Genomic DNA, 25381 nt, shown 5'->3' on the forward strand with positions numbered 1-25381 from the left:
TGAGGTGCTGGTGAAGGAGCGTTGGTGAGTTTCCGCAGTGCATCTGGTAGATGGTATATATCGCTGGCAGTGTTTGAGGTGGTAGCCGAGTGTCAATCAAGCTTTGTCCTGGATAGCACTGAGCATCTGGAGTGTTGGAGCTGCACTCGTCCAGGCAAAGCGGAGAGTATTCCATCATCATTTGCCTTGTAGATTGTGGATAGGCTTTGGAGAGTGTTAAGGGTCAGGGTTTAAAAACTCTAAAGTGTCTAATGAAGTTCACTGGACCTATAACTTTTATGTTGAATTAGGCTAGGATGATTACAAAAGCTCTCCCTGCAGGTGAGATTTATCAGTTTTCCTGGACACTTTAATCAAAACAAGCTTTATTCTAAGAAATTAGTTAACACACAGCAATAATTTTTATCAATTACAAACATAAAGGCACCGCACGGCTACAGTAATCTATGTATAACACTTAATGAATACCCCCTTAACTGTTCCAATTCAATAATAAAATCCAAAAACCCCTTTCAAAGGTGTGGCCCAACACACTGTAATCTCACTTGAATGATACTGGCTTCCCCTGAGAGTCTGATCCTGTCACAATCAGCTGATTCAAACGCCTTCCAGAAAGCAAACTATATCTTTTAAGCTACCAAAGCAGTTAGCCACAACCAAAGTGTTTTTTACTGGAACAGGTATTTAAAATTAAAGTAGAGAGACACACAGGCCAAAACACTTCTTTTCTCTGCCTGAGTCCAAACTGAAACTGAAAATAAAACCTCACAGCCACAGCCCAGCTCCACCCACAAAATGATATCACTGAAGCCATGTGGTAAGACAAATACTTTCTTAAAGGGACACTCCCATGTCAAGAGTCAGGGGGCGGAATTCTCCGCAGAGGGCCGAATTCGTGAAGGCCGTCGTGAACTCGGCCATGGTTCACGACGGCCTTGGAGCCCGCTCCCCGCACCTAATTCACCCCCACCCGAGGGGCTAGGAGCGGGCCTCCGTCTTTCTCGGCAGCGACCTCGTCACGCCGAGAATGTGAAGTTATCCGCGCATGCGTGGGTTGCCGGTTCCAACCCGCGCATGCGCGGATGACTTCATCGCGGAGACGGCACGATCCCGCACATGCCCGGTGGCTGTCTTTCTCCTCAGCCGCCCGGCAAGACGTGGCGGCTTGATCTTGCTGGGCGGCGGAGGGGAAAGAGTGCGTCCATTTTGGACGCTGGCCCGACGATCGGTGGGCACCGATCGCGGGCCTGTCCCCTCCCGAGCACAGTCGCGGTGCTCCCGTTCCAATCGGGCCCCTAGATGCCCCAAACGGGAATCCGGCACCCGTTTCAGGAATGCAGCGACCAGGTGTGGTTGCTGCCGTGTTGAAACGGGCGTGAAGGGCCGACCGCGCGGCCCATCGGGCTCGGAGAATCGCTGTTCGCCGTAAAAAACGGCGAGCGGTGATTTTTCCGAACCCGGGGGGGGGGGGGGGGGGGGGGGGGGGAGGGGAGGAGAATCGCAGGGCGCGCCAGGGGTGCGTAAAAAATGTCAGGGGGCCCTCAAGCGATTCTCCCAGGACGTGTGGGGAGCGGAGAATCGCGCCCGGGAAGTGAATTACTCATTACAGGATTCTCATCCCTGACCTGCGCTTGTAGCTACAAGATTTACTTGGTTGGTCCAGTTCATTTGAATGATGGCAGGTTCACTGATGGTAACACCACAGAACATCAAGGGAAGGTGCTTAAATTCTCTCTTGTCAGAAATAATTCTGCTCCTATGTATTATGGTCACCCTTGTACAGTACAAATGTTACTTGCCACTTATCAGCTCAAGTCTGAAAGACGCCCAGGCTTTGCTAAGTACCAGCATGAACTGCTTCAGCAGCTGAGAAGTTGTGAATGGTATTAAACACTGTGCAAACATCCCCACATCTACCTTCTGAAAGGGGGAAGGTCATTGTTGAGACAGATCATTCGGCCGAGGACATCATCCTGAAAAACTCCTGCAATGATGTCCTGGGACTGTATCGGCACGGTAGCACAGTGGTTAGCAGTGTTGCTTCACAGTGCCAGCGATCGATTCCCGGCTTGGGTCACTGCCTGTGCGGAGTCTGCACGTTCTCCCCGTGTCTGCGTGGGTTTCCTCCGGGTGCTCTGGTTTCCTCCCACAAAGTCCCGAAGGATGTGCTGTTAGGTGAATTGGGCATTCTGAATTCCCCCTCTGTGTACCCGAACAGGAGCCGGAATGTGGCGACTAGGGGATTTTCACAGTAACTTCATTGCAGTTTATATGCAAGCCTTGTGACACTAATAAAGATTATGATAAAAAGACTCACAATGACCATAACTATTCCCTTGTGTTAGGTCTGACTCTGGTGGAGGGTTTTCCCCTCTGCTTCTGCAGTGTTACTCGTGCTCTTTGTCACCACACTGGGTGGAATGCTGCCTTGATGTCAAGGTCAGACACTCTCACCTCACCGCACAGCAAGATCCCACAAACAGCAACGTGGCAATGAACAGATAGTTTGTTTTTATGATGAAGTTGATTGAGGGATAAATATTGACCATGACAGTGAGGATAACTCCTCTGCTCTGCTTTCATCGCTGCTGTTGCATTCATCGAACAGGGCAAAAAAACCCGACTCTGGCCCGCTGGGTAAACGCACCGCCAGCCCCTGGCATGTGGAATTGTACCTCTCGATAAACTAATGTCTTCAGGAGAGCAGATCAATTTGAGGAGAAAATAAGATGTTTGACATGTGGTAAATGACAAATCAAGCAGTACCTGGAGAGCTACAGTTAATCTCTGAATACGGAGGCACGCTCTCAGTCAACAAGAAGAATGATTTTTCTTTTGAAGCACACACGGGAAAAAAGCACTTCATGTGGAATAAACAAGAGGAAGAGGTGGCATTTGATTTCAGCAGCTGTGGGCTGGTGACGTGTAACGGAGCACTGTCTTGCTATTTAGACGAAGCATGGTTTGTTGAATAAAGGTCACTTTGGTCTTCAGGATTCTAACTCATTTATTCACGTTTCATAGAATCACAGAATTCCTACAGTGCAGAAGGAGGCCTTTTGGCCCATCGAGTCTGCACCGAACGTCCGAAAGAGCGCCCTACCGAGGCTCCCTCCCCCTCCCTATCCCTGTCTAACCTGAACATCTCTGGACACTAAGGGGCAATTTTATCACGGCCAATCCACCTAACCTGCACATCTTGAATGAAATGAAATGAAATGAAAATCGCTTATTGTCACAGGTAGGCTTCAAATGAAGTTACTGTGAAAAGCCCCTAGTCGCCACATTCCGGCGCCTGTTCGGGGAGGCTGGTACGGGAAACCTGAGCACCCGGAGGAAACCCACGCAGACACGGGGAGAACGTACAGACTCCGCACAGACAGTGACCCAGCGGGGAATCGAACCTGGGACCCTGGCGCTGTGAAGCCACAGTGCTATCCACTTGTGCTACCGTGCTGTCCACAACATTCTACACAACTTAGTAATGGTTGAGTAATTTAGTTGCAGGGTTCAAAGGGAAATGGGTGGAGCTGGACTGTAGCACCATGAGTTTTACTTTTTCTTTGAGTTTGGACTGGTTTGAACTGCATGGGTTGAAAGAAGTGTCTCTCTATCTTCATTATTAAAGCTGTTTCCAGACTGCTTGGTAACTTAAAAGAGATCATTGCTTTCTGGAAGGAATTCAAATCTGTTGTTTGAAAAGTGGAACAGAGTATCAATGGGCTAGTTTAGCACACTGGGCTAAATCGCTAGCTTTTAAAGCAGACCAAGGCAGGCCAGCAGCACGGTTCAATTCCCGTACCAGCCTCCCTGAACAGGCGCCGGAATGTGTCGACTACGGGCTTTTCACAGCAACTTCACTGAAGCCTACTCGTGACAATAAGCGACTTTCATTTTATTTCATTTCAATAACAAGACTTATACCAGTGAGGATGCCGTGTGCTGGGCCACACCTTCGAAAAGGGGTTTCTGGTTTTACTTGGATTTTGTTATTGAATTGGAACTGTTAAGGGGGAATTCATTAAGGATTATGCAGTTGGACGCTGTGAAACCACAGTGCTATCCACTTGTGCTACCCACAACATTCTATACAACTTAGTAATGATTGAGTAATTTAATCACAGGGTTTAAAGGGAATTGGGTGGAGTTGGGCTGTGGCTCCGTAAGTTTTACTTTTGCTTTGAGTTTGGACTGGTTTGAACTTTCAACCTGTGCAGTTCTAACCAGTCCAAACACAAAGCGTAAGTAAAACTCACGGAGCCACAGCCCAACTCCACCCATTTCCCTTTGAATCGAACTGAGGAATTCAGCAACATAAAATGATAGAATGGTTACAAGGAGGCCATTTAGCCCATCAAACTGTTGCTCACTCTTTGCAAGAGCAAACCAGCCAGTCCCACTTTCCCACCCTTTCTCCGTGGCCCAGTAACATTTCTCCCTTCCGATGCTGACCCAACATTGAATCTGCCTCCACCAACCACACGGTCCAGATCCTAACCACGTGCTGCATAAAGACGATTTTCCTCATGCCGACGACACTGGTTATTTTGCCAATCACCTCCAGTTCTGAAGAAGGGTCTTAAGGACTCCAACCACCGGGCGAGATTCACTGAGCAACCTGCGGGAGGCGCCATTGGCCGGTGACGGGATATTCTGGTCCCACCATTGTCAACGGTGTTTCCCGTTGAATGCTCCCCTCGCTGCTGGGAAACCCATGGTGGGGGTTTTCCAGCGGCCGGTCTGGAAAATCCTGCCGCTGCGAATGCCGTACAGTTCCTGTCATCGGCCAGGGTTTAAAAAACTCCAAAGAGTATTATGGAGTTCACCTGACCTATAACTATTTGTTGAATTTGGCTAGGATGAACAGAAGAACCTGCCTTCAGGTATTAGTCAACGGACCTTTTAGGCGCTTTTAATCAAAAAACAAGCTTTATTCTAAGAACTTAGTTAACTTTTGTATAAACACACACAGCAAGAACATTTATCAATTACAAACATTAAAAACCCCACACAGCTACAGTCATCTATGTAAAATCCTTAATGAATTCCCCCGTAACTGTTCCAATTCAATAACAAAATCCAAGTAAAGCCAGAAACCCCTTTTCAAAGGTGTGGCCCAGAACACGGTATCCTCACTGGTATAAGACTTGTTATTGATACTCTGTTCCCCTTTTCAAACAGCAGATTTGAATTCTTTCCGAAAGCAATTATCTCTTTTAAGTTACCAAAGCTGGAAACAGCTTTTATAATGAAGATAGAGAGACACTTCTTTCAACCTGAGCAGTTCAAACCAGTCCAAACTCAAAGCAAAAGTAAAACTCACGGAGCCACAGCCCAGCTCCACCCACACAATGACATCACTAAAGCCATGTGATAAGACAGAAACATTTCTAAAAGGGGCACTCCCATGACATTCCAAACGTTAACTCTGTTTCTCCTCCCACAGAGGCTGCCAGACATGCTGAGTTATTCCAGCATTTTCTGTTTGTATCGCTGGTTCTTGATCATTCTGCCAATGGACGCACCTCCTTTCTGTCCACTTTGCCCAGAGCCCTCATGATTTTGAACACCTGTATCAAATCTCCTGTCAATCTTCCCCAAGGGTAGCAATCCCAATTCCTCCAATCTATCCCCATAACTGTAGGGCCTAATCCCTGGAACCATCCAGATAAATCTAGAAAACCTAGAACCATTTACAGTTCCAGTGTCAGCTTGTTGCTTCTCGTCAAGTTGGTTCCGTTTCTGTTTGGAACGTCAAATCCTGGATCAGATGGGACGGGATATGGGAAAGGTGCGAAGTGGGATCGGAATGAGATGGGGGAAAAGGCAGAGAATGGGATCGTGACCTGAGACTTGGGGCAAGCTTTGCTGATGGAGAAATGATTGAGGAGCTCAGGAACTAACCCATTCCCCTCAGCACACACACAGGTTAAGTGGAGAGAATGGACCTCTCTTTAAGGAATTGATTTATCCGCAAAATCTCCAGGCGCTCCAGCCACAGGCCAAGTATGAACTAAACAGATCGTGGTCCCCACAATAAATAGGGTCGGAATTCCCTATCCGCTGGGATTAACTTTTCCTGCCCACGATGCACCCCATGTTTGGGCGTTTCCCGGTGACATGGGGTCGAGAAACACGCAGCTGGGTGACGGAGAATCACGCCCAGGATCAGGAGTAGGCCACTCGGCCCATCATGCCAGGTTTGCCCCATTCCACTCGCTCCTGGCTTGAACTCCACTTTTCCGCCCGCTCCCCATATGCCTGGATTCCCTGAGGTACCAAAAATCTGTCCACCCCCACAGCCTGAAATGTATTCAACGATGGAGCACCCACAATCCTCTGGGGTGGAGAATTCCAAAGATTCGCAGTCCTTTGTGTGAAGTAGTTTCTCCACATCTGAGGCCCGAATGATCGGCTCCCTATTCCGACACTGGGCCCCTCTCCATTTTTTAGCTTTAAACCAGGGAGGAGGAAACAAGTGTCGGCAGCTCCACTTTCCAACATACCGTTTTAATTTGAACGATTAAATTACTTCTGCTCCTTGAGCAGTGTTCACAGAGAACAATGGATACCTGGGAGTGCTTATCAGATAGTAATCTAATCCAGGAGTCCATGTCCAAAACACACCATCTACACCCACAATATTGGAGCACCGGTGTGAAATCTCTCTGGGGGATCACTTCAACATCAACATGAATTGCTCGTGAACTCGAAGGGGGGGGGGGGGAAATTGCATTTCTCTTTGGGTCGAAGTTTATTTGATAGCCAGGGTCGATGCAGATGGAATTTTGGCTCAACAACACTTGCAGATTTTCACTGCAGGCCACTAAAAATAATTGTTAGGGTGTCACTGCGGGTTTTGCAGACGGGAGTTTGCTGTTTATTCGCCCCCCTGCCCCCCCCCCCCCCCCCCCCCCCAGAGGTTTTCTAGCTTTCTGCTCGAGACACTGGCTCATTCTGTAAGACTGCTTAGAGAGCTGCGTTAGGCTTACAATGTCTCATCCATGAGGGTTTTCCATGTGTGTTCGGGGGACATGTTGTGCTCGGCACCCACACCTGGCCGGGTTGGGGGGGGTCGCTGGGTGGGAACCCCAGAGGAGAAAAAGTGGCAAATGGAGTTCTGTCTATGAGGTGATACATCTGGGGAAGGTTAACAAGACAAGGGAATATTCAACAAATGGTAAAATACTGGAGAAGTGCAGAGGACCAGAGTACATGCCCAGGGGAGCCAGCTAATGTGGTTAAGAAGGCATACGGGGTACTTTATTGGCCGAGGCAGAGAAGATAAGAGCGAGGAGGTTAACCTGGAACTGTATGAAAAACAATTTTAGATCACAGCTGGAGTAATGTGCACCGATCTGGCCACCACGTTACAGGAAGGATGTGATCTCATTGGAGAGGGTAGAGAGGAGATTTACAGCGATGGAGAATTTATCAACGAGGACAGGCTGGGAACTGTTTTCATTGGAATGGAGGAGGCTAAGGGGAGTTATAATTGAGGTTTATAAAATTATAAGGGGATGGGGTGGAAAGGGAGGACCTATTTTCACTGGTTTACATCAACTGGTAAGAAGGTTTCTCGGGGAGCTGAGGAGGGTGGGGGTCTGGAACTCACTGCCTGAAAGGGTGATGGAGGCAGAAACCTTCAACGTATTTAAAAACTTATTTGGATAATCATTTTGAGTGTCCTAATCTACAGGGGTACAGTCCAGGAGCTGGAAAGCGGAGTTAGACAGCTTAGCAGGGTTTCAAATGAATGGATACAATGGGCCGAGTGGCCTGCTTCTGTGCTGCAGTTTCTGAGATTCCCCTGAACCTGCTGCACTCTGATGTGGCGATACCGGCGTTGGACTGGGGTGGGCACAGTAAGAAGTCTTACAACACCAGGTTAAAGTCCAACATGCTTGTTTCAAACACTAGCTTTCGGAGCACTGCTCCTTCCTCAGGTGAATGAAGAGGTATGTTCCAGAAACATTTAAAGAGACAAATTCAAAGATGCCAGACAATGCTTAGAATACGAGCATTTGCAGGTGATTGAATCTTTACAGATCCAGAGATAGGGGTAACCCCAGGTTAAAGAGGTGTGAATTGTCTCAAGCCAGAACAGTTGGTAGGATTTTGCAAGCCCAGGCCAGATGGTGGGGGATGAATGTAATGTGACATGAATCTAAAGTCCCGTTGAGGACGTACTCATGCGTACGGAACTTGGCTATAAGTTTCTGCTCGGCGATTCTGCGTTGTCGCGCGTCCTGAAGGCCACCTTGGAGAACGCTTACCCGGAGATCAGAGGCTGAATGCCCTTGACTGCTGAAGTGTTCCCCGACTGGAAGGGAACATTCCTGCTGGCGATTGTCGCGCGATGTCCGTTCATTCGTTGTCGCAGCGTCTGCATGATCTCGCTAATGTCCCACGCTTCGGGACATCCTTTCCTGCAGCGTATGAGGTAGACAACGTTGGCCGAGTCGCACGAGTATGTACCGCGTACCTGGTGGGTGGTGTTCTCACGTGTAACGGTGCCCTCTCACTGGATCTGTAAAGACTTAATCACCTGCTAATGCTCGCATTCTAAGCATTGTCTGGCATCTTTGAATTTGTCTATATATTTATTTCTGGAACATACCTCTTCATTCACCTGAGGAAGGAGCTGCGCTCCGAAAGCTAGTGTTTGAAACAAACATGTTGGACTTTAACCTGGTGTTGTAAGACTTCTTACTCTGCTGCACTCTGACAAGCATCATTCTGGGCCCATCATTCCTGCATGATCTAGAACCATCCAATTCGACATCTTTCACTGTGGGGTGATAGTAAGCGACGGGGCTGGGTTAGATGAGCAATGTGGGAGACTGGGACGGCGCCTGCTCTCTCTCGACAGCACAGACTGTTAATGGACAGAATATTCAGCCTATTGCAGCGCTCTGAACACAAGCTCCTGTTATGGGTCAGGGTTTAGAGAACCCCAAAGTGTATCATGGAGTTCACCATCCCACAACTTTTAATAGATTGTGGTATGGGGAGCACACGGCCCACTCTACAGGTGTGGTACAGCAGAAATGGAAAAGTATTTTTTAAAGCAAAACAATGTTTATTCTATGAACTCAAGTTAACCCTTTTTAAAACATACAGTGAACATCTTAGCAACCATTAATTCAAATACAACCCCCAAAGAATACAACACTAAGTAATCCTTAATAACTTCCCAAACAGCATCCAGAAGACAGAAGAAACATCTTTTAACAGAAGCACATCAGGTTTACATTCACTACTGAGAACATTTATAATTCTGAATTCACCAAATGATTAAGAGATAGTCTTTTCATGGCAGAGAGACCAGCAGTACACCTGCTCTGTCTGGCTTCAGCTCCAACACTGAAAACAAAACTAAAACACACCCTGCAGCAAACAGCCTAAAACGAAAGTAAAAAGCTGACAGACAGCCCAGCTCCATCCACACTCTGACATCACTCTAGTAATAAACACCCATTTCTTCAAGGTACTCTCACATGACACTCCTGAAATGCTGCATTCTCAGACTGCTACTTCAATGCGGTTGGAGGCACTGTGTGCATTCCTGTCAAACTCTAGGGAGCTGTGGCAGATAGCTGGGCATGGTTATTAGATACCCAATGAGCCAAATTCTCCATTTCAGCGGTTAGGTGCTGGCTTGAACAGAGAATTCGCTGGCGTTTTACGACGAAAAAAAATCGGCACTGAATCCAGGACTGGTGAAGGGCTAGCAGCAGGGCTGGGTGTAATTCCCGGCTCCGGCACCAAAAACGGCCGAGAATGGCCGGGTCCCGGGCCGCGCATGGCGATGACCTGCAACATGGCTGCAGCCGTGCGCGGACCCGCAGGCCACCTCCCACCAGTACCCCCGCCCCCGGCACGGATCCCGACTGAGTGTGGCGGCGCTGGACACCGTCCGCAGCCGGGTTCAGTGTCCCGCGTGGTCGGGGACTCGGCCCATCGGGGGGGGCGGAGCATCGGTGGAGGGCCTGCCGGTGACACGGCAACACCGTTGCAACGCCGTGTGGCATGATTCGGACATTTCGGAAGGGGCGGACACTCAAAACAGCCGCCGCCCCCCGGGATCGGCGTTGGAGTGGATTCTTCGCCAATTGCCTATTACCCTATCGGCGTTGGAGAATCCCGCTCCGTGTCTCTAACTGTACCCTTGTCCCATTCTAGCCTCCATCAGCTCAACTCAGACAGCCCAGCTCACCCCGACTCCAGCAGAGTGCGGCTTGTTTATTTCCCCCCCCTTGAGTAGCTGTGTTATTCTGCCTGGAGGCAATGGGAACGGTGCTCAGAAAGCGTCCAAAACCATTTCACACGGGATCCCTGCAGCCAGCAGAGAGAACGTCATCCTAGTCACTACGGCCCAGTTTCCTGAACGGAATGGACGGCCTCCATTTCCTCCCCCATCACTAACAGCAGGTTCCTGGTCATTAAACTCACCGTGTAAAGAACGTTCATCCTCACATTCCCCGCTTACCCAGAATCTTAAATCTGCGACTCCCAGGTCCTTCCACCTCCAGTAAATGGCAAGTTCTTCCTTGTCTACTCGATCTAAGCCGGTCATAATCTTGTACACTTTAATCAAAAGCCCTTTGCTCCAAGAAGAACAGCCCCAGCTTTTCCGGCTCAAACTTGTAACCAAAGCCCTCCATCCGCGGGAATCTGTGGTAAATCTCCTCGGCAGGCTCTGTGAGCACCGACCGCTCCTCTCACTGAAACATCACTTTACCTCCTCGCTCAGCTTCACAACTATCGACTGTATGGAGTGTGATCTGTCTGCAACATGGTGCACGGTGCAGGAATGTCAAAGCTTGCTGCTTTGTGTGCATTACCCTGGTCAGCTGAAAGAGCAAGTTGGCTTGTGGCTTCTTGGCAGGGTGAAGTGTATTCATGACTATTCTCTGATTAGAATTAAATCATCTCATTTATTGCTTTCATTTGATACAAGCGAGTCACTTTACCGAACTTCCCGTTCTTCTCCAGTTGTTCGAATATTCCATTCAGAGTGTTCGACTGAATTCAGAGCTCACGGAGTCATCTATTAATCTGACTCCATCCTTCCCAGACCTCAGAACTCTGTCCCTCACACACCCAGGGCCCCTGCCAGCTGAAACCTAACCACAAAAACACTTCTAAAAGAATCATTCACAGGACAGCAGCACCACTGGCAAGATCAGCATTTATTATCCATCTCTGTCCATGAAGAGCAGCCGCACCTGGAGTACTGCGTGCAGTTCTGGTCACCACATTATAGGAAGGATGTGGAAGCTTTGGAAAGGGTTCAGAGGAGATTTACTAGAATGTTGCCTGGTATGGAGGGAAGGTCTTACAAGGAAAGGCTCAGGGACTTGAGGTTGTTTTCGTTAGAGAGGAGAAGGCTGAGAGGTGACGTAATAGAGACATATAAGATAGTCAGAGGGTTAGATAGGGTGGACAGTGAGAGTCTCTTTCCTCGGATGGTGATGACCAACACGAGGGGACATAGCTTTAAATTGAGGGGTGGTAGATATAGGACAGATGTCAGAGGCAGTTTCTTTACTCAGAGAGTAGTAGGGGTGTGGAACGCCCTGCCTGCAACAGTAGTAGACTCGCCAAATTTAAGGGCATTTAAGTGGTCACTGGATAGACATATGGATGAAAATGGAATAGTGTAGGTCAGATAGGCTTCAGATGGTTTCACAGGTCGGCGCAACATCGAGGGCCTAAGGGCCCGTACTGCGCTGTAGTGTTCTATGTAATGTTCTACGTACTCGGTGGAAGGATGAGGGGGGGGATCTTATTGAAACTTACAGGAAACTGTGAGGCCTGGATACAGTGGACATGGAGAGGATGTTTCCACTTGTAGGAAAAACTATAATCTCAGACTAAAGGGACGATCCTTTGAAACAGAGATGAGGTTGAATTTCTTCAGCCAGAGGCTGGTGAATCTGTGGAACACTACTGCAGAAGGCTGTGGAGACCAAATCACTGAGTGTCTTTAAGACAGAGATAGATAGGTTCCTGATTAATAAGGGGATCAGGGATTATGAGGAGAAGGCAGGAGAATGGGGATGAGAAACATATCAGCCCTGATTGAATGGTGGAGCAAACTCGATGGGCTGAATGGCCTAATTCTGCTCCTATATCTTATAATGTGGAGGAGCACTTGAGGAAGGAGCAGTGCTCTGAAAGCTAGTGTTTGAAACAACCACATTGGTGTTGTAAGACTTCTTCCTATATCTTATGGTCTTATGAGAAGTTTGTGGTGAGCTTCGTTCTTGAATACAAATGAGCGACTTGCTGGATTATTTCAGAAGGGTAGATATGAAGCAACCACGCAGCTGTGGGTCACACGCAGGCCAGACCAAGTAAAGATAACGGGCGCAATTCTCCGGCCCGCGATGGGACGAGCGGCCGCCCGTTTTCGGCCGGTACCGCTGGTAAATCAAACCAGGTCCGTACCAGCGGGACCTGGCTCTGTGGACAGCCTGCCGAGTCCTCCGGGGGGGGGGGGGGGGGGAATCTGGCCAGGAGAGGGGTTGCCCCCACGGTGGCCTGGCCCGCAATCAGGGCCCACTCATCCACGGGCGGGCCTGTGCCGTGGGGGGCACTCTTTCCCTCCGCGCCGGCTGCTGTCACGGTCCGCCATGGCCGGCGCGGAGACGAACCCCCCCCCCCTGCGCATGCGCTGGGATCAAGCCAGCACACGCTGGTGCTCCTGCGCATGCGGAGGATTCCGCACCTTCCGGGTGGCCAGACGCCGGAGTGATTCACGCCACTCCTCAGCGCCGGTGCGGCCCGTCAGGCCAGGTAGGGGAGAATCCCGCCCAACAGATTTCCCTCCGTATAGGACATTAGTGAACCAGATGGGTTTCTACAACAATCCAGTAGCTTCATCGTCATTACTAGAGTCAGGTTTTTCATTCCAGATTCATTGAATTAATTGAATTTAAATTCCCAAGCATCATGGTGGGATTTGCACCTGAATCATTAATCCAGGGTGACTAATAGAACAGCTATTTAACATAACCACTATGCTACTATACTTCATACTTCTCCTGTCGTCTTTTCAAGTTCTGTAGGCCGAGCAGCACTGGACTTAGTCAGTATCATAACAGAGATTGTCACAAACGTTGGCCCTGGGAACACATTCTTACCTTGTAGATACAAGACTTTGCATTCAGGAAAAATAGTTCAATGGTGGCATTGTCCTTCAGGTAAGCAATGCTTTCGATGTAGAACCTGCAAAAGAATTGAGATCTCAGTGTAAACATTATGAAGAAATTATCTTCCCTCCCTTCAGAATCTCTGGTCAAGGGTTTTCATATTTTCACTTTCCATTTCTCAACTCTGCAACATTGAATCAGACTGGCTTCGAAGGGTGAAGTCGGACTAACTAACCTATTGACTTACCTTCAGCTTTTCATGAAAGAGATCTCGACACAGCCAGAAATACTCGAAAGCAGAAGAGCTGGCTAAGGGCGTCGAAAGCTGGCGATGATCCCAATATTTTGTTGATTCAAAAAATTGAATAATTCCAATTGTAGACATAATTCTTGTTTATCATCACAGTTTAACTTATAGTTGTGCATGTATATCTCTGAGGACTGCTGCGCTCAACAAGCCCACCCCCTTTAGTGCAGGGGAATTGAATCCTTTTTCTAAAGCAGAGAGCAATACAATGTCACTGTGACCTAACTCGTTACTAAGCCGCTCGGAGGGGAGATCTTTGGTAAAATCAAAATGGAAAGCACATCTAGAAGTGGAGGTTCGCTCTGATACTGGATGTAACAGAGATTTTGCTGAATGCTTCCATCTGGAAGGTGATTCTTTCACCCGTCTGGCCTGCAGGGCGGGATTATCCACGCACCCCGCCACATGTTACACCGCGACCTGCAATTGGCAAGCGGTGGGATCTTCTGGTCTCTCTGTTGTCAACCGTGTTTCCCGTTGAATGCACCCCTGACTGGTGGGAAACCCAACACGCGGGCGCACTGTCGGCAGCGCCGGAAGACCCCCCCCCCCAGCATGTATGGCACAGACTGTGTCCGGTACATTCCTCCCTCGAGCAGAACCATCACAAACAGAGTGTGTGGTTATTCTGTCATTGGCTGTCTGCGCAAGCTTGTTCTGTACAGGACCTTTTCCTTCAAACCCTCATTCCTCGCCACTAACCCTCTCTGTGTAAAGAAGGTTCTACCTCACCACCCCCCACATCTCTTACGCAAATCCGAAGGCCCCCTCAGAGTTGGGACATTGGCGTTTCGGGAACCCCAGACACCACGAGCACGCCCTCCTGATCCTCCTCTGGGCGATCCGTCGCCGGGAACCTCCAGGATTGACCTTTTCAAAGGTCCCGTGACTTAGTCCCAGGCAGAACGCTGTAGTACCGCTTCTGACCACTGCAGTGCTGTGCCTGGCCGGGTGGTCTGCCCAGCACCCTTCCAAGGGTGAATGGAAGTCCTGCCCACTACCAATCAACGTTCATGTTGAACCCGTGCGTTAGAGGCTGCCCCTCAGGATGGGGAGCGCGATCGCTTGCCATCCTTGAAATTTTACACCAGGGATAATCAACCCTGTTCTTCTTTGAAATGGTGCCATGGGATCTTCTATGCCTGCCTGAGGGATCAGAGATAGCTTCAGCTTAACATTTAGTCCAAAAGGCAATGCGGCACCCCCCTCAGGTCTGCACGGGAATGTCAGCCTGGAGTTCTGAGCCCAGCAGTGGGAATGAACTTCAGACACACGCCTGTTACAAACTGCGCGCCATAACTGACAACGTGAGCCATGACGACCATCGTGATAGCCAAACATGTTTTATATTTGGGTATATTTGTGCTTACACTGGCCCTTCAACATGTTAAATATATGTATAATTTGTAGCGGGATTGTTATTAACATTGTAAAAATGTCATGCAATATTTAGCAGGCGGGCGAACTCTACAAACACAGTTTGCTAAAATGAGGGTCAAATATTGAAAGTTCTCCAGCAGCAATGACTGCATTGTGCACGAGCAGCTGCTTTAGACTTGGTTATGTTCAGGGCATGTCATATAAGCAACTGCTTTTAGACTCAACTTCCTGTTAATTATCCTCAGCTTTCTCAGACATCATCTCCACTATTTATTTTTCGACGGCCTTGCTAATCCCCACTGAGGGTGCGAGAGGGAATCCTGCATTCCCAACAGCGGGGAGATGTGTGTCAAGGGAATGACGATCAAGCTCTCTCCGACAATGTGGCCTCCGATCTGTAACCTGCTCTCACTTCGAGCTCAGCCTCCTGTGGGATTACAGTCCCATAATGTTCAACCTCCATGGGCTGCGATTCCCCCCCCCCCCCATTTAATTCCAAGGAGGTGGCCGTCTGTCAGGAGAGATTGGGTAAAACTCTCTGGTGTTTAGAAGAATGTGATCTCATTGAAATAGTCTGAGAGGGATTGTCAGGTTAGATGCTCAGAGAAATCAAAGCAGGAAATGCCGGAAATACTCCGCAGATTTGGCAGCATGGGGGACACCACCATCTGGAGGCTCCCCTCCAAAGCCACCCACCCTCCCGACTTGGAAATATATCGGCCGTTCCTTCACTGTCGCTGGGTCAAAATCCTGGAACTTTCTCCCTAACTGCACTGTGGGTGCACCTACACCTCAGGGACTGCGGCTGTTGAAGAAGGCGGCTCACCCACCACCTTCTCGAGGGCAATTAGGGATGGACAATAAATGCTGGCCCAGCCAGCGACGCCCACAATCCCAGAATTCATGAGCCAACATGAACCAAATGGTGAGAAATGTGCAGCAGAAAACACCTCCTAAACCAAACAAACATTGTTAATTGTGATGATGTCAAATGAGAATTTCAAACCCGGATACCTTTCACATTCCGCCCTCAATCTTGCCCCAACGCCAAAAGGCATCTCGATGGCCTCTCGCCGAGGTACAGCTGTGACGAGGTGTGGCACGATGTGACAGGTCCTGTAAATGCCTGAGTTGCTGCTTGGGTCATTTGGAAAGTTCTGGAAGCTGTCAATCATTAATTGTGGCACTGCCGGCACTATCTAAGGAAGCAAATGTGGCGGAAAGCACCCTCTCCGGCCCCTGGGTGGTATAAACGGAGATTCACAGTGAGTGCAGGATAAGCATGTTCAGGGCCACAGTCCCAGGAACTCAGTCGATGTGAGCATGTTCAGGCAATGGACAGTTTGGAGAGGGGCTGTTGGGGCAACGATATCCAGGGTCAGAGACCCAGTCAGATTCTGGGGCTGAATGTCAATCCCGGAAGGCAGCTGGGTCACGGTCAGGTCAGATGTTAAAATATTAAAAATCTCAAACGCCCCCAACCTGCCCCCAGAAGGCAGGCCTGTCATTGAAATATTTGTGATAAGGCTGGCAGTCTCTGAGGTAATCGCTCCGCAGGGTTATCTCCGATTGGCCTGGGATTCCTGGGAGGTGAAGGCAGCTCAGGGAGAGGCAACAGCGTTTACAGCTTGCGGACGAGGAAGGGCAAGAACAGATTCCCTCCGGCCCGCATCAGGCCCCACCACCACCTCCTCTCCCCCTCAGCCCCCAGGATTGGGAATCACGGGCTGGATTCTCCGTCCGCCGATGCCGCGACCGGGAAACACGATCGGGCGGAGAATCGCATGTCAGCCGGGCGGCAAACGGAATGTCACGCCCCAGCCCGCCCGACAGCGGCGTGACTGGGACAAGCTCTGGAGTGGCACTGCCTTCTCCAGGTGGCCCTGGTACATGGCTCGCTGTGACATGTCTGCCTTCCGCACAGGTTGGCCCAGGCCTGGGACATCCTGACCCATGGCTGATACATTCGCCCCCCCAAGGCCTCCACTGGGGACGCTACCCGTGCGGTGTTGGCCTGGGTGGCAGGGGTGGCCGACACCGCCTCCTGCCCCGAAAGGCGGCTGGACTCCTCGAACCGCACTTGCAGGCGCTGGATGGTCGCTGGCATCCCCTTCCTGTGGCCCCCCTCTCTGCGACTGCATCTCCCTATCGATGGGATCGCCCTTTCCAGAAGCCTCAATCTCGTCCGGACGGCAGCTAGTCCCTGGGGTCAGGCTGCCCTCTGACCATCTGCCCTCTCAGGATTCCTACCTCCACCTGATATACAGGAGCAGCCGTGCGGTGTGTACCAGAGAGTGCCCGAGGAGCCCCTTCGCCACAATGCCCAGCCGAAGTGAGTATCTCTGGGATGGTGGGGGGGGGGTGGGTGACAGGTGTGCCGCGGAGCCGGCGTCACGTCCGGAGTGTCCGGGGGCTGCAGCTGGGGTCACGCGACGGCAGCAGGCCCACCCTCGCCACTGGCTGAGTCTAGGGGCCGGGGCCGGAGAATGGGCTCGCTTCGTTTATTTGAGTTTCGAAGGAGAGTCGTATTGAACTCGAAACGCTAACTCTGTTTTTCTATTTCCACAGATGCTTCCAGCCATTGCTGACGGTCACCAGCATTTTCTGTTTTTAGTTTTTGAGTTTCTCTAGTTAATGTCCACCAGAGGGCGCAGCACACCATAAAATGACTATATTTTAACAAACACTTGAGTTCTTCATTGAGCAGAAACCTAGCTCCAGTTGCAATAACACGTCAGCTCAATGGAATCATAGTTGAAGAACATTCATCATGAAAAGGAATCCCAATGTGGAAGAATCCGAGAAACAGTCAATTATTTTCAATTACTGGTGATTGAGAAATGTTTGGAGATGTTTCTGAGGGTTGTGTTGAGGTGCGATATGAGTCATAGAATCCCTACAGTGCAGAAGGAGACCATTCTGCCCATCGAGTCTGCGACCAGCCTCTGAAAGAGCACCCTAAATAGACCCACACCCTCATCCTATCCCCACCTAACCCAGGGGGCAATTAAGCATGGCCAATCCACCTAACCTGCACATCTTTGGACTGTGGGAGGAAACCGGAGCACCCGGAGGAAATCCACGCAGACACGGGGAGAATGTGCAGACTCCGCACAGACAGTGACCCGAGGCTGGAACTGAACCCGGGACCCTGGCGCTGTGAAGCAGCAGTGCTAAGTCCAGGTCCACTTCTGCCTACATGGAGTTTGAAATCAGTAGATTTCCTTTTGATCGTGCTAGAAATCAAACAGATCCAGTTTACTGATCTATGGTAAAAGCTGTTGTCTAATGAATGGCTCCAATTGGTGCGTTTGCCCATTTTGTTCTCGTGATCCAATTTAAAATTCATTTTTTAGCAACAATTAAAACTCTGGGGCTGGTCGGGGTGTGACAACTGGGATCTGAAATCAACTGGGATCCGTAATCAACTGGGATCTGTAATCAATTGGGATCTGTAATCAACTGGGATCTGAAATCAACTGGGATCTGTAATCAACTGGGATCTGTAATCAACTGGGACCCATAATCAACTGGGATCCGTAATCAATTGGGATCTGAAATCAACTGGGACCCATAATCAACTGGTATATGTAATCAACTGGGATCTGTAATCAACTGGGATCTGAAATCAATTGGATCTGTAATCAACTGGAACCCAGAATCAACTGGGATCTGTAATCAACTGGGATCTGTAATCAACTGGGATCTGAAATCAATTGGGATCTGTAATCAACTGGGATCTGAAATGAATTGGGATCTGCAATAAACCGGGATCTGTAAACAACCGGGATCTGAAATCAACTGGGATCTGTAATCAACTGGGATCTGTAATCAATTGGGATCTGTAATCAACTGGGATCTGAAATGAATTGGGATCTGCAATAAACCGGGATCTGTAAACAACTGGGATCCGTAATCAACTGGGATCCATGTTCAACTGGGATCTACAATTAACCGGGATCTGTAATAAACTGGGATCTGTAATAAACTGGGATCTGTAAACAACCGGGATCTGTAATCAACTGGGATCTGTAATCACCTGGGATCTGTAATTGACAGGGATATGTAATCAACCGGGCTCTGTAATCAACTGGGATCTGCAATTAACCGGGATCTGTAATCAACAGGGATCTGTAATCAATTGGGATCTGTAATCAACTGGGATCTGAAATCAACTGGGACCTGTAATCAACTGGGACCCATAATCAACTGGGATCTGTAATAAATTGGGATCTGTAATCAACTGGGACCCATAATCAACTGGGATCTGTAATCAACTGGGATCTGTAATCAACTGGGATCTGTATTCAACTGGGATCGGAAATTCACTGGGATCTGTAATCAACATAGATCTGAAACCATCTGAGATCTGTAATCAACTGGGACCTGTAATCAACCGGGCTCTGTAATCAACTGGGATCTGTAATCAACTGGGATCTGTAACCGACTGGGATCTGTAATCATTCTCAAAGTTCCATCTACTGTGCAACCAAACAAAACATGATTCGAAAATTTTGAACAAAATCTAAAATGGAACATCTTTAGATTTTGTGGTACAAATTTTCCATTGTAGTTCGACAGTCATACACAGCATAAACCAGGAAATCCTGGGGCTTGTAAGAAAGGCACAATAATAATCAATAAGTGAGTTTAATGTGCACAGACTGGATGAATCAAGTTGGCAAGGGTCAATTAGGTCAGTGGTCAGGGATAGGACGGTGCGACTACGAGGGAAAATTAATAATAGGACAAAATTAAATGGTTTGTAGCTGAATGCACACAACATTCAAAATAAAATTAATGGGTTAACAGCGCAAATAGAGACAGCTGGGTCTTATTTGGTGGCAATTACAGAGACATGGTTACAAAGAGACCAGGCCTGAGAGTTGAATATCCGAAGGTACTCTGTTTCGGAAGGATAGCCAGAAAAGAAATGGAGATGGTGTCGCTTGGTTCGTAAAGGGAGGGATCAGTGCTGTAGTGAGAAATTATATTGGAAATCAAGAAGTAGAATCAGTCTGGGTGGAAATAAGAAATAGCAAGAGAAATAAGTCCCTGGTGACAGTAATCTATAGATCCACGATTAATAGTTCCACAGTGGGACACAGAATAAACCAGGAAATATTGTAAGAAAGGTACAATAATAACCATGGGTGTTTTTAACGTGCATCTACTCTGGATTAATCAACTCAGCTCCAGGGACCCAGGTTCGATTCCCGGCTTGGGTCACTGTCTGTGCCGAGTCTGCACATCCTCCCCGTGTGTGCGTGGGTTTCCTCCGGGTGCTCCGGTTTCCTCCCACAGTCCAAAGATGTGCAGGTTAGGTGGATTGGCCATGGTAAAATGCCCCTTAGTGTCCAAAAAGGTTAGTTAGGGTTACCGGGCATAGGGTGGAGGCTTGGGCTGAAGTAGGGTGCTCTTTCCGAGGGCCGGTGTGGACTCGATGGGCCGAATGTCCTCCTTTTGCAGTGTAAATTCATGATTCTATGAAAATATCTGTATACATCAATACCGATATATCAGAGCCCAGAGTAAATACCGATACACCTGAGCCCAGAGTAAATACCGACGCACCTGAGCTGAGAGTAAATACCGACACACCTGAGCCCAGAGTAAATACCGATACACCTGAGCCCAGAGTAAATACCGATACACCTGAGTTGAGAGTAAATACCGATACACCTGAGCCCAGAGTAAATACCGATACACCTGAGTTGAGAGTAAATACCGATACACCTGAGCCCAGAGTAAATACCGATACACCTGAGCCCAGAGTAAATACCGATACACCTGAGCCCAGAGTAAATACCGATACACCTGAGCCCAGAGTAAATACCGACACACCTGAGCCCAGAGTAAATACCGATACACCTGAGCTGAGAGTAAATACCGATACACCTGTACCGAGAGTAAATACCGACACACCTGAGCCCAGAGTAAATACCGATACACCTGAGCTGAGAGTAAATACCGATACACCTGTACCGAGAGTAAATACCGACACACCTGAGCTGAGAGTAAATACCGATACACCTGAGCTGAGAGTAAATACCGATACACCTGAGCCGAGAATAAATACCGATACATCTGAGCTAAGAGTAAATACCGATACACCTGAGCCGAGAATAAATACCGATACATCTGAGCTAAGAGTAAATACCGACACACCTGAGCCCAGAGTAAATACCGACACACCTGAGCCCAGAGTAAATACCGATACACCTGAGCCCAGAGTAAATACCGACACACCTGAGCCCAGAGTAAATACCGACACACCTGAGCTGAGAGTAAATACCGATACACCTGAGCACAGAGTAAATACCGATACACCTGAGCCCAGAGTAAATACCGATACACCTGAGCCCAGAGTAAATACCGATACACCTGAGTTGAGAGTAAATACCGATACACCTGAGCCCAGAGTAAATACCGATACACCTGAGCTGAGAGTAAATACCGATACACCTGAGCCCAGAGTAAATAACGATACACCTGAGTTGAGAGTAAATGCCGATACACCTGAGCCCAGAGTAAATACCGATACACCTGAGCCCAGAGTAAATACCGATACACCTGAGCTGAGAGTAAATGCCGATACACCTGAGCCCAGAGTAAATAACGATACACCTGAGTTGAGAGTAAATGCCGATACACCTGAGCCCAGAGTAAATACCGATACACCTGAGCCCAGAGTAAATACCGATACACCTGAGCCCAAAGTAAATACCGATACACCTGAGCCCAGAGTAAATACCGATACACCTGAGCCCAGAGTAAATACCGATACACCTGAGTTGAGAGTAAATACCGATACACCTGAGCTGAGAGTAAATACCGACACACCTGAGCCCAGAGTAAATACCGATACACCTGAGCCCAGAGTAAATACCGATACACCTGAGTTGAGAGTAAATACCGATACACCTGAGCTGAGAGTAAATACCGATACACCTGAGTTGAGAGTAAATACCGATACACCTGAGCCCAGAGTAAATAACGATACACCTGAGTTGAGAGTAAATGCCGATACACCTGAGCCCAGAGTAAATACCGATACACCTGAGCCCAGAGTAAATACCGATACACCTGAGCTCAGATTAAATACCGATACACCTGAGCCCAGAGTAAATACCGATACACCTGAGTTGAGAGTAAATGCCGATACACCTGAGCCCAGAGTAAATAAAGATACACCTGAGCCCAGAGTAAATAAAGATACACCTGAGCCCAGAGTAAATACCGATACACCTGACCTGAGAGTAAATACCGACACACCTGAGCCCAAAGTAAATACCGACACACCTGAGACCAGAGTAAATACCGATACACCTGAGCCCAGAGTAAATACCGATACACCTGAGCCCAGAGTAAATACCGATACACCTGAGCCCAGAGTAAATACCGACACACCTGAGCCCAGAGTAAATACCGACACACCTGAGCTGAGAGTAAATACCGATACACCTGAGCTGAGAGTAAATACCGATACACCTGAGCTGAGAGTAAATACCGATACACCTGAGCCCAGAGTAAATACCGATACACCTGAGCCCAGAGTAAATACCGATACACCTGAGCCCAGAGTAAATACCGATACACCTGAGCCCAGAGTAAATACCGACGCACCTGAGCTCAGAGTAAATACCGATACACCTGAGCTGAGAGTAAATACCGATACACCTGAGCCCAGAGTAAATACCGATACACCTGAGCCCAGAGTAAATATCGATACACCTGAGCTGAGAGTAAATACTGATACACCTGAGCCCAGAGTAAATACCGATACACCTGAGCCCAGAGTAAATACCGATACACCTGAGCCCAGAGTAAATACCGACGCACCTGAGCTCAGAGTAAATACCGATACACCTGAGCTGAGAGTAAATACCGATACACCTGAGCCCAGAGTAAATACCGACACACCTGAGCTCAGAGTAAATACCGATACACCTGAGCTGAGAGTAAATACCGATACACCTGAGCCCAGAGTAAATACCGATACACCTGAGCCGATAGTAAATATCGACACACCTGACCTGAGAGTAAATACCGATACACCTGAGCCCAGAGTAAATAAAGATACACCTGAGCCCAGAGTAAATACCGATACACCTGACCTGAGAGTAAATACCGACACACCTGAGTTGAGAGTAAATACCGATACACCTGAGCTGAGAGTAAATACCGATACACCTGAGTTGAGAGTAAATACCGATACACCTGAGCTGAGAGTAAATACCGATACACCTGAGTTGAGAGTAAATACCGATACACCTGAGCCCAGAGTAAATACCGACGCACCTGAGCTGAGAGTAAATACCGATACACCTGAGCCCAGAGTAAATACCGATACACCTGAGCTGAGAGTAAATACCGATACACCTGAGCCCAGAGTAAATACCGATACACCTGAGCCCAGAGTAAATACCGACACACCTGAGCCCAGAGTAAATACCGATACACCTGAGCTGAGAGTAAATACCGATACACCTGAGCCCAGAGTAAATACCGATACACCTGAGCTGAGAGTAAATACCGATACACCTGAGCCCAGAGTAAATACCGATACACCTGAGCCGATAGTAAATATCGACACACCTGACCTGAGAGTAAATACCGATACACCTGAGCCCAGAGTAAATACCGACACACCTGAGCTGAGAGTAAATACCGATACATCTGAGCCCAGAGTAAATACCGACACACTGACCTGAGAGTAAATACCGACGCACCTGAGCTGAGAGTAAATACCGATACACCTGAGCCCAGAGTAAATAAAGATACACCTGAGCCCAGAGTAAATACCGATACACCTGACCTGAGAGTAAATACCGATACACCTGAGCCCAGAGTAAATACCGACACACCTGAGCTGAGAGTAAATACCGATACACCTGAGCCCAGAGTAAATACCGATACACCTGAGCCCAGAGTAAATACCGACACACCTGAGCTGAGAGTAAATAACGATACACCTGACCTGAGAGTAAATACCGATACACCTGAGCCCAGAGTAAATAAAGATACACCTGAGCCCAGAGTAAATACCGATACACCTGACCTGAGAGTAAATACCGATACACCTGAGCCCAGAGTAAATACCGATACACCTGAGCTGAGAGTAAATAACGATACACCTGAGCCCAGAGTAAATACCGATACACCTGAGCCCAGAGTAAATACCGATACACCTGAGCCCAGAGTAAATACCGACGCACCTGAGCTGAGAGTAAATACCGATACACCTGAGCTGAGAGTAAATACTGATACACCTGAGCCCAGAGTAAATACCGATACACCTGAGCCGAGAGTAAATACCGATACACCTGAGCTGAGAGTAAATACCGATACACCTGAGCCCAGAGTAAATACCGACACACCTGAGCTGAGAGTAAATACCGACACACCTGAGCCCAGAGTAAATGCCGATACACCTGACCTGAGAGTAAATACCGATACACCTGAGCCCAGAGTAAATAAAGATACACCTGAGCCCAGAGTAAATACCGATACACCTGACCTGAGAGTAAATACCGACACACCTGAGCCCAAAGTAAATACCGATACACCTGAGCCCAGAGTAAATACCGACACACCTGAGCTGAGAGTAAATACCGATACACCTGAGCCCAGAGTAAATACCGATACACCTGAGCCCAGAGTAAATACCGACACACCTGAGCCCAGAGTAAATACCGACACACCTGAGCCCAGAGTAAATACCGATAGACCTGAGCTGAGAGTAAATACCGATACACCTGAGCCCAGAGTAAATACCGATACACCTGAGCCGAGAGTAAATACCGACACACCTGAGCTGAGAGTAAATACCGATACACCTGAGCCCAGAGTAAATACCGACACACCTGAGCTGAGAGTAAATACCGATACACCTGAGCCCAGAGTAAATACCGACACACCTGAGCTGAGAGTAAATACCGACACACCTGAGCCCAGAGTAAATACCGATACACCTGAGCTGAGAGTAAATACCGATACACCTGAGCCCAGAGTAAATACCGATACACCTGAGCTGAGAGTAAATACTGATACACCTGAGCTGAGAGTAAATACCGATACACCTGAGCTGAGAGTAAATACCGATACACCTGAGCCCAGAGTAAATATCGACACACCTGAGCCCAGAGTAAATACCGATACACCTGAGCTGAGAGTAAATACCGACATACCTGAGACCAGAGTAAATACCGATACCCCTGAGCTGAGAGTAAATACCGACACACCTGAGACCAGAGTAAATACCGATACCCCTGAGCCCAGAGTAAATATCGACACACCTGAGCCCAAAGTAAATACCGACACACCTGAGCTGAGAGTAAATACCGACACACCTGAGCTGAGAGCAAATACCGATACACCTGAGATGAGAGTAAATACCGATACACCTGAGTTGAGAGTAAATACCGATACACCTGAGCTGAGAGTAAATACCGATACACCTGAGCCCAGAGTAAATACCGATACACCTGAGCCCAGAGTAAATACCGATACACCTGAGCCCAGAGTAAATATC

At 48.5% G+C, this 25381-nt stretch overlaps 1 protein-coding gene across 8 annotated transcripts in view; it reads right to left on the reverse strand.

Annotated features, from left to right (window-relative positions):
* The window catches only part of frmd4a (FERM domain containing 4A), a 734343-nt gene that overhangs the window by 160415 nt on the left and 548547 nt on the right, over window positions 1–25381 (reverse strand). For all 8 annotated transcript variants that reach the window (XM_038811950.1, XM_038811947.1, XM_038811948.1 and 5 more), the window contains one exon: window positions 13152–13236. In XM_038811950.1, coding sequence (XP_038667878.1) covers window positions 13152–13236 — 85 coding nt within the window. The remainder of the gene's footprint in view (window positions 1–13151; window positions 13237–25381) is intronic.

This window comes from Scyliorhinus canicula, chromosome 11, assembly GCF_902713615.1.
Source record: "Scyliorhinus canicula chromosome 11, sScyCan1.1, whole genome shotgun sequence".
In the NCBI taxonomy this organism is placed as follows: Eukaryota; Metazoa; Chordata; class Chondrichthyes; order Carcharhiniformes; family Scyliorhinidae; genus Scyliorhinus; species Scyliorhinus canicula.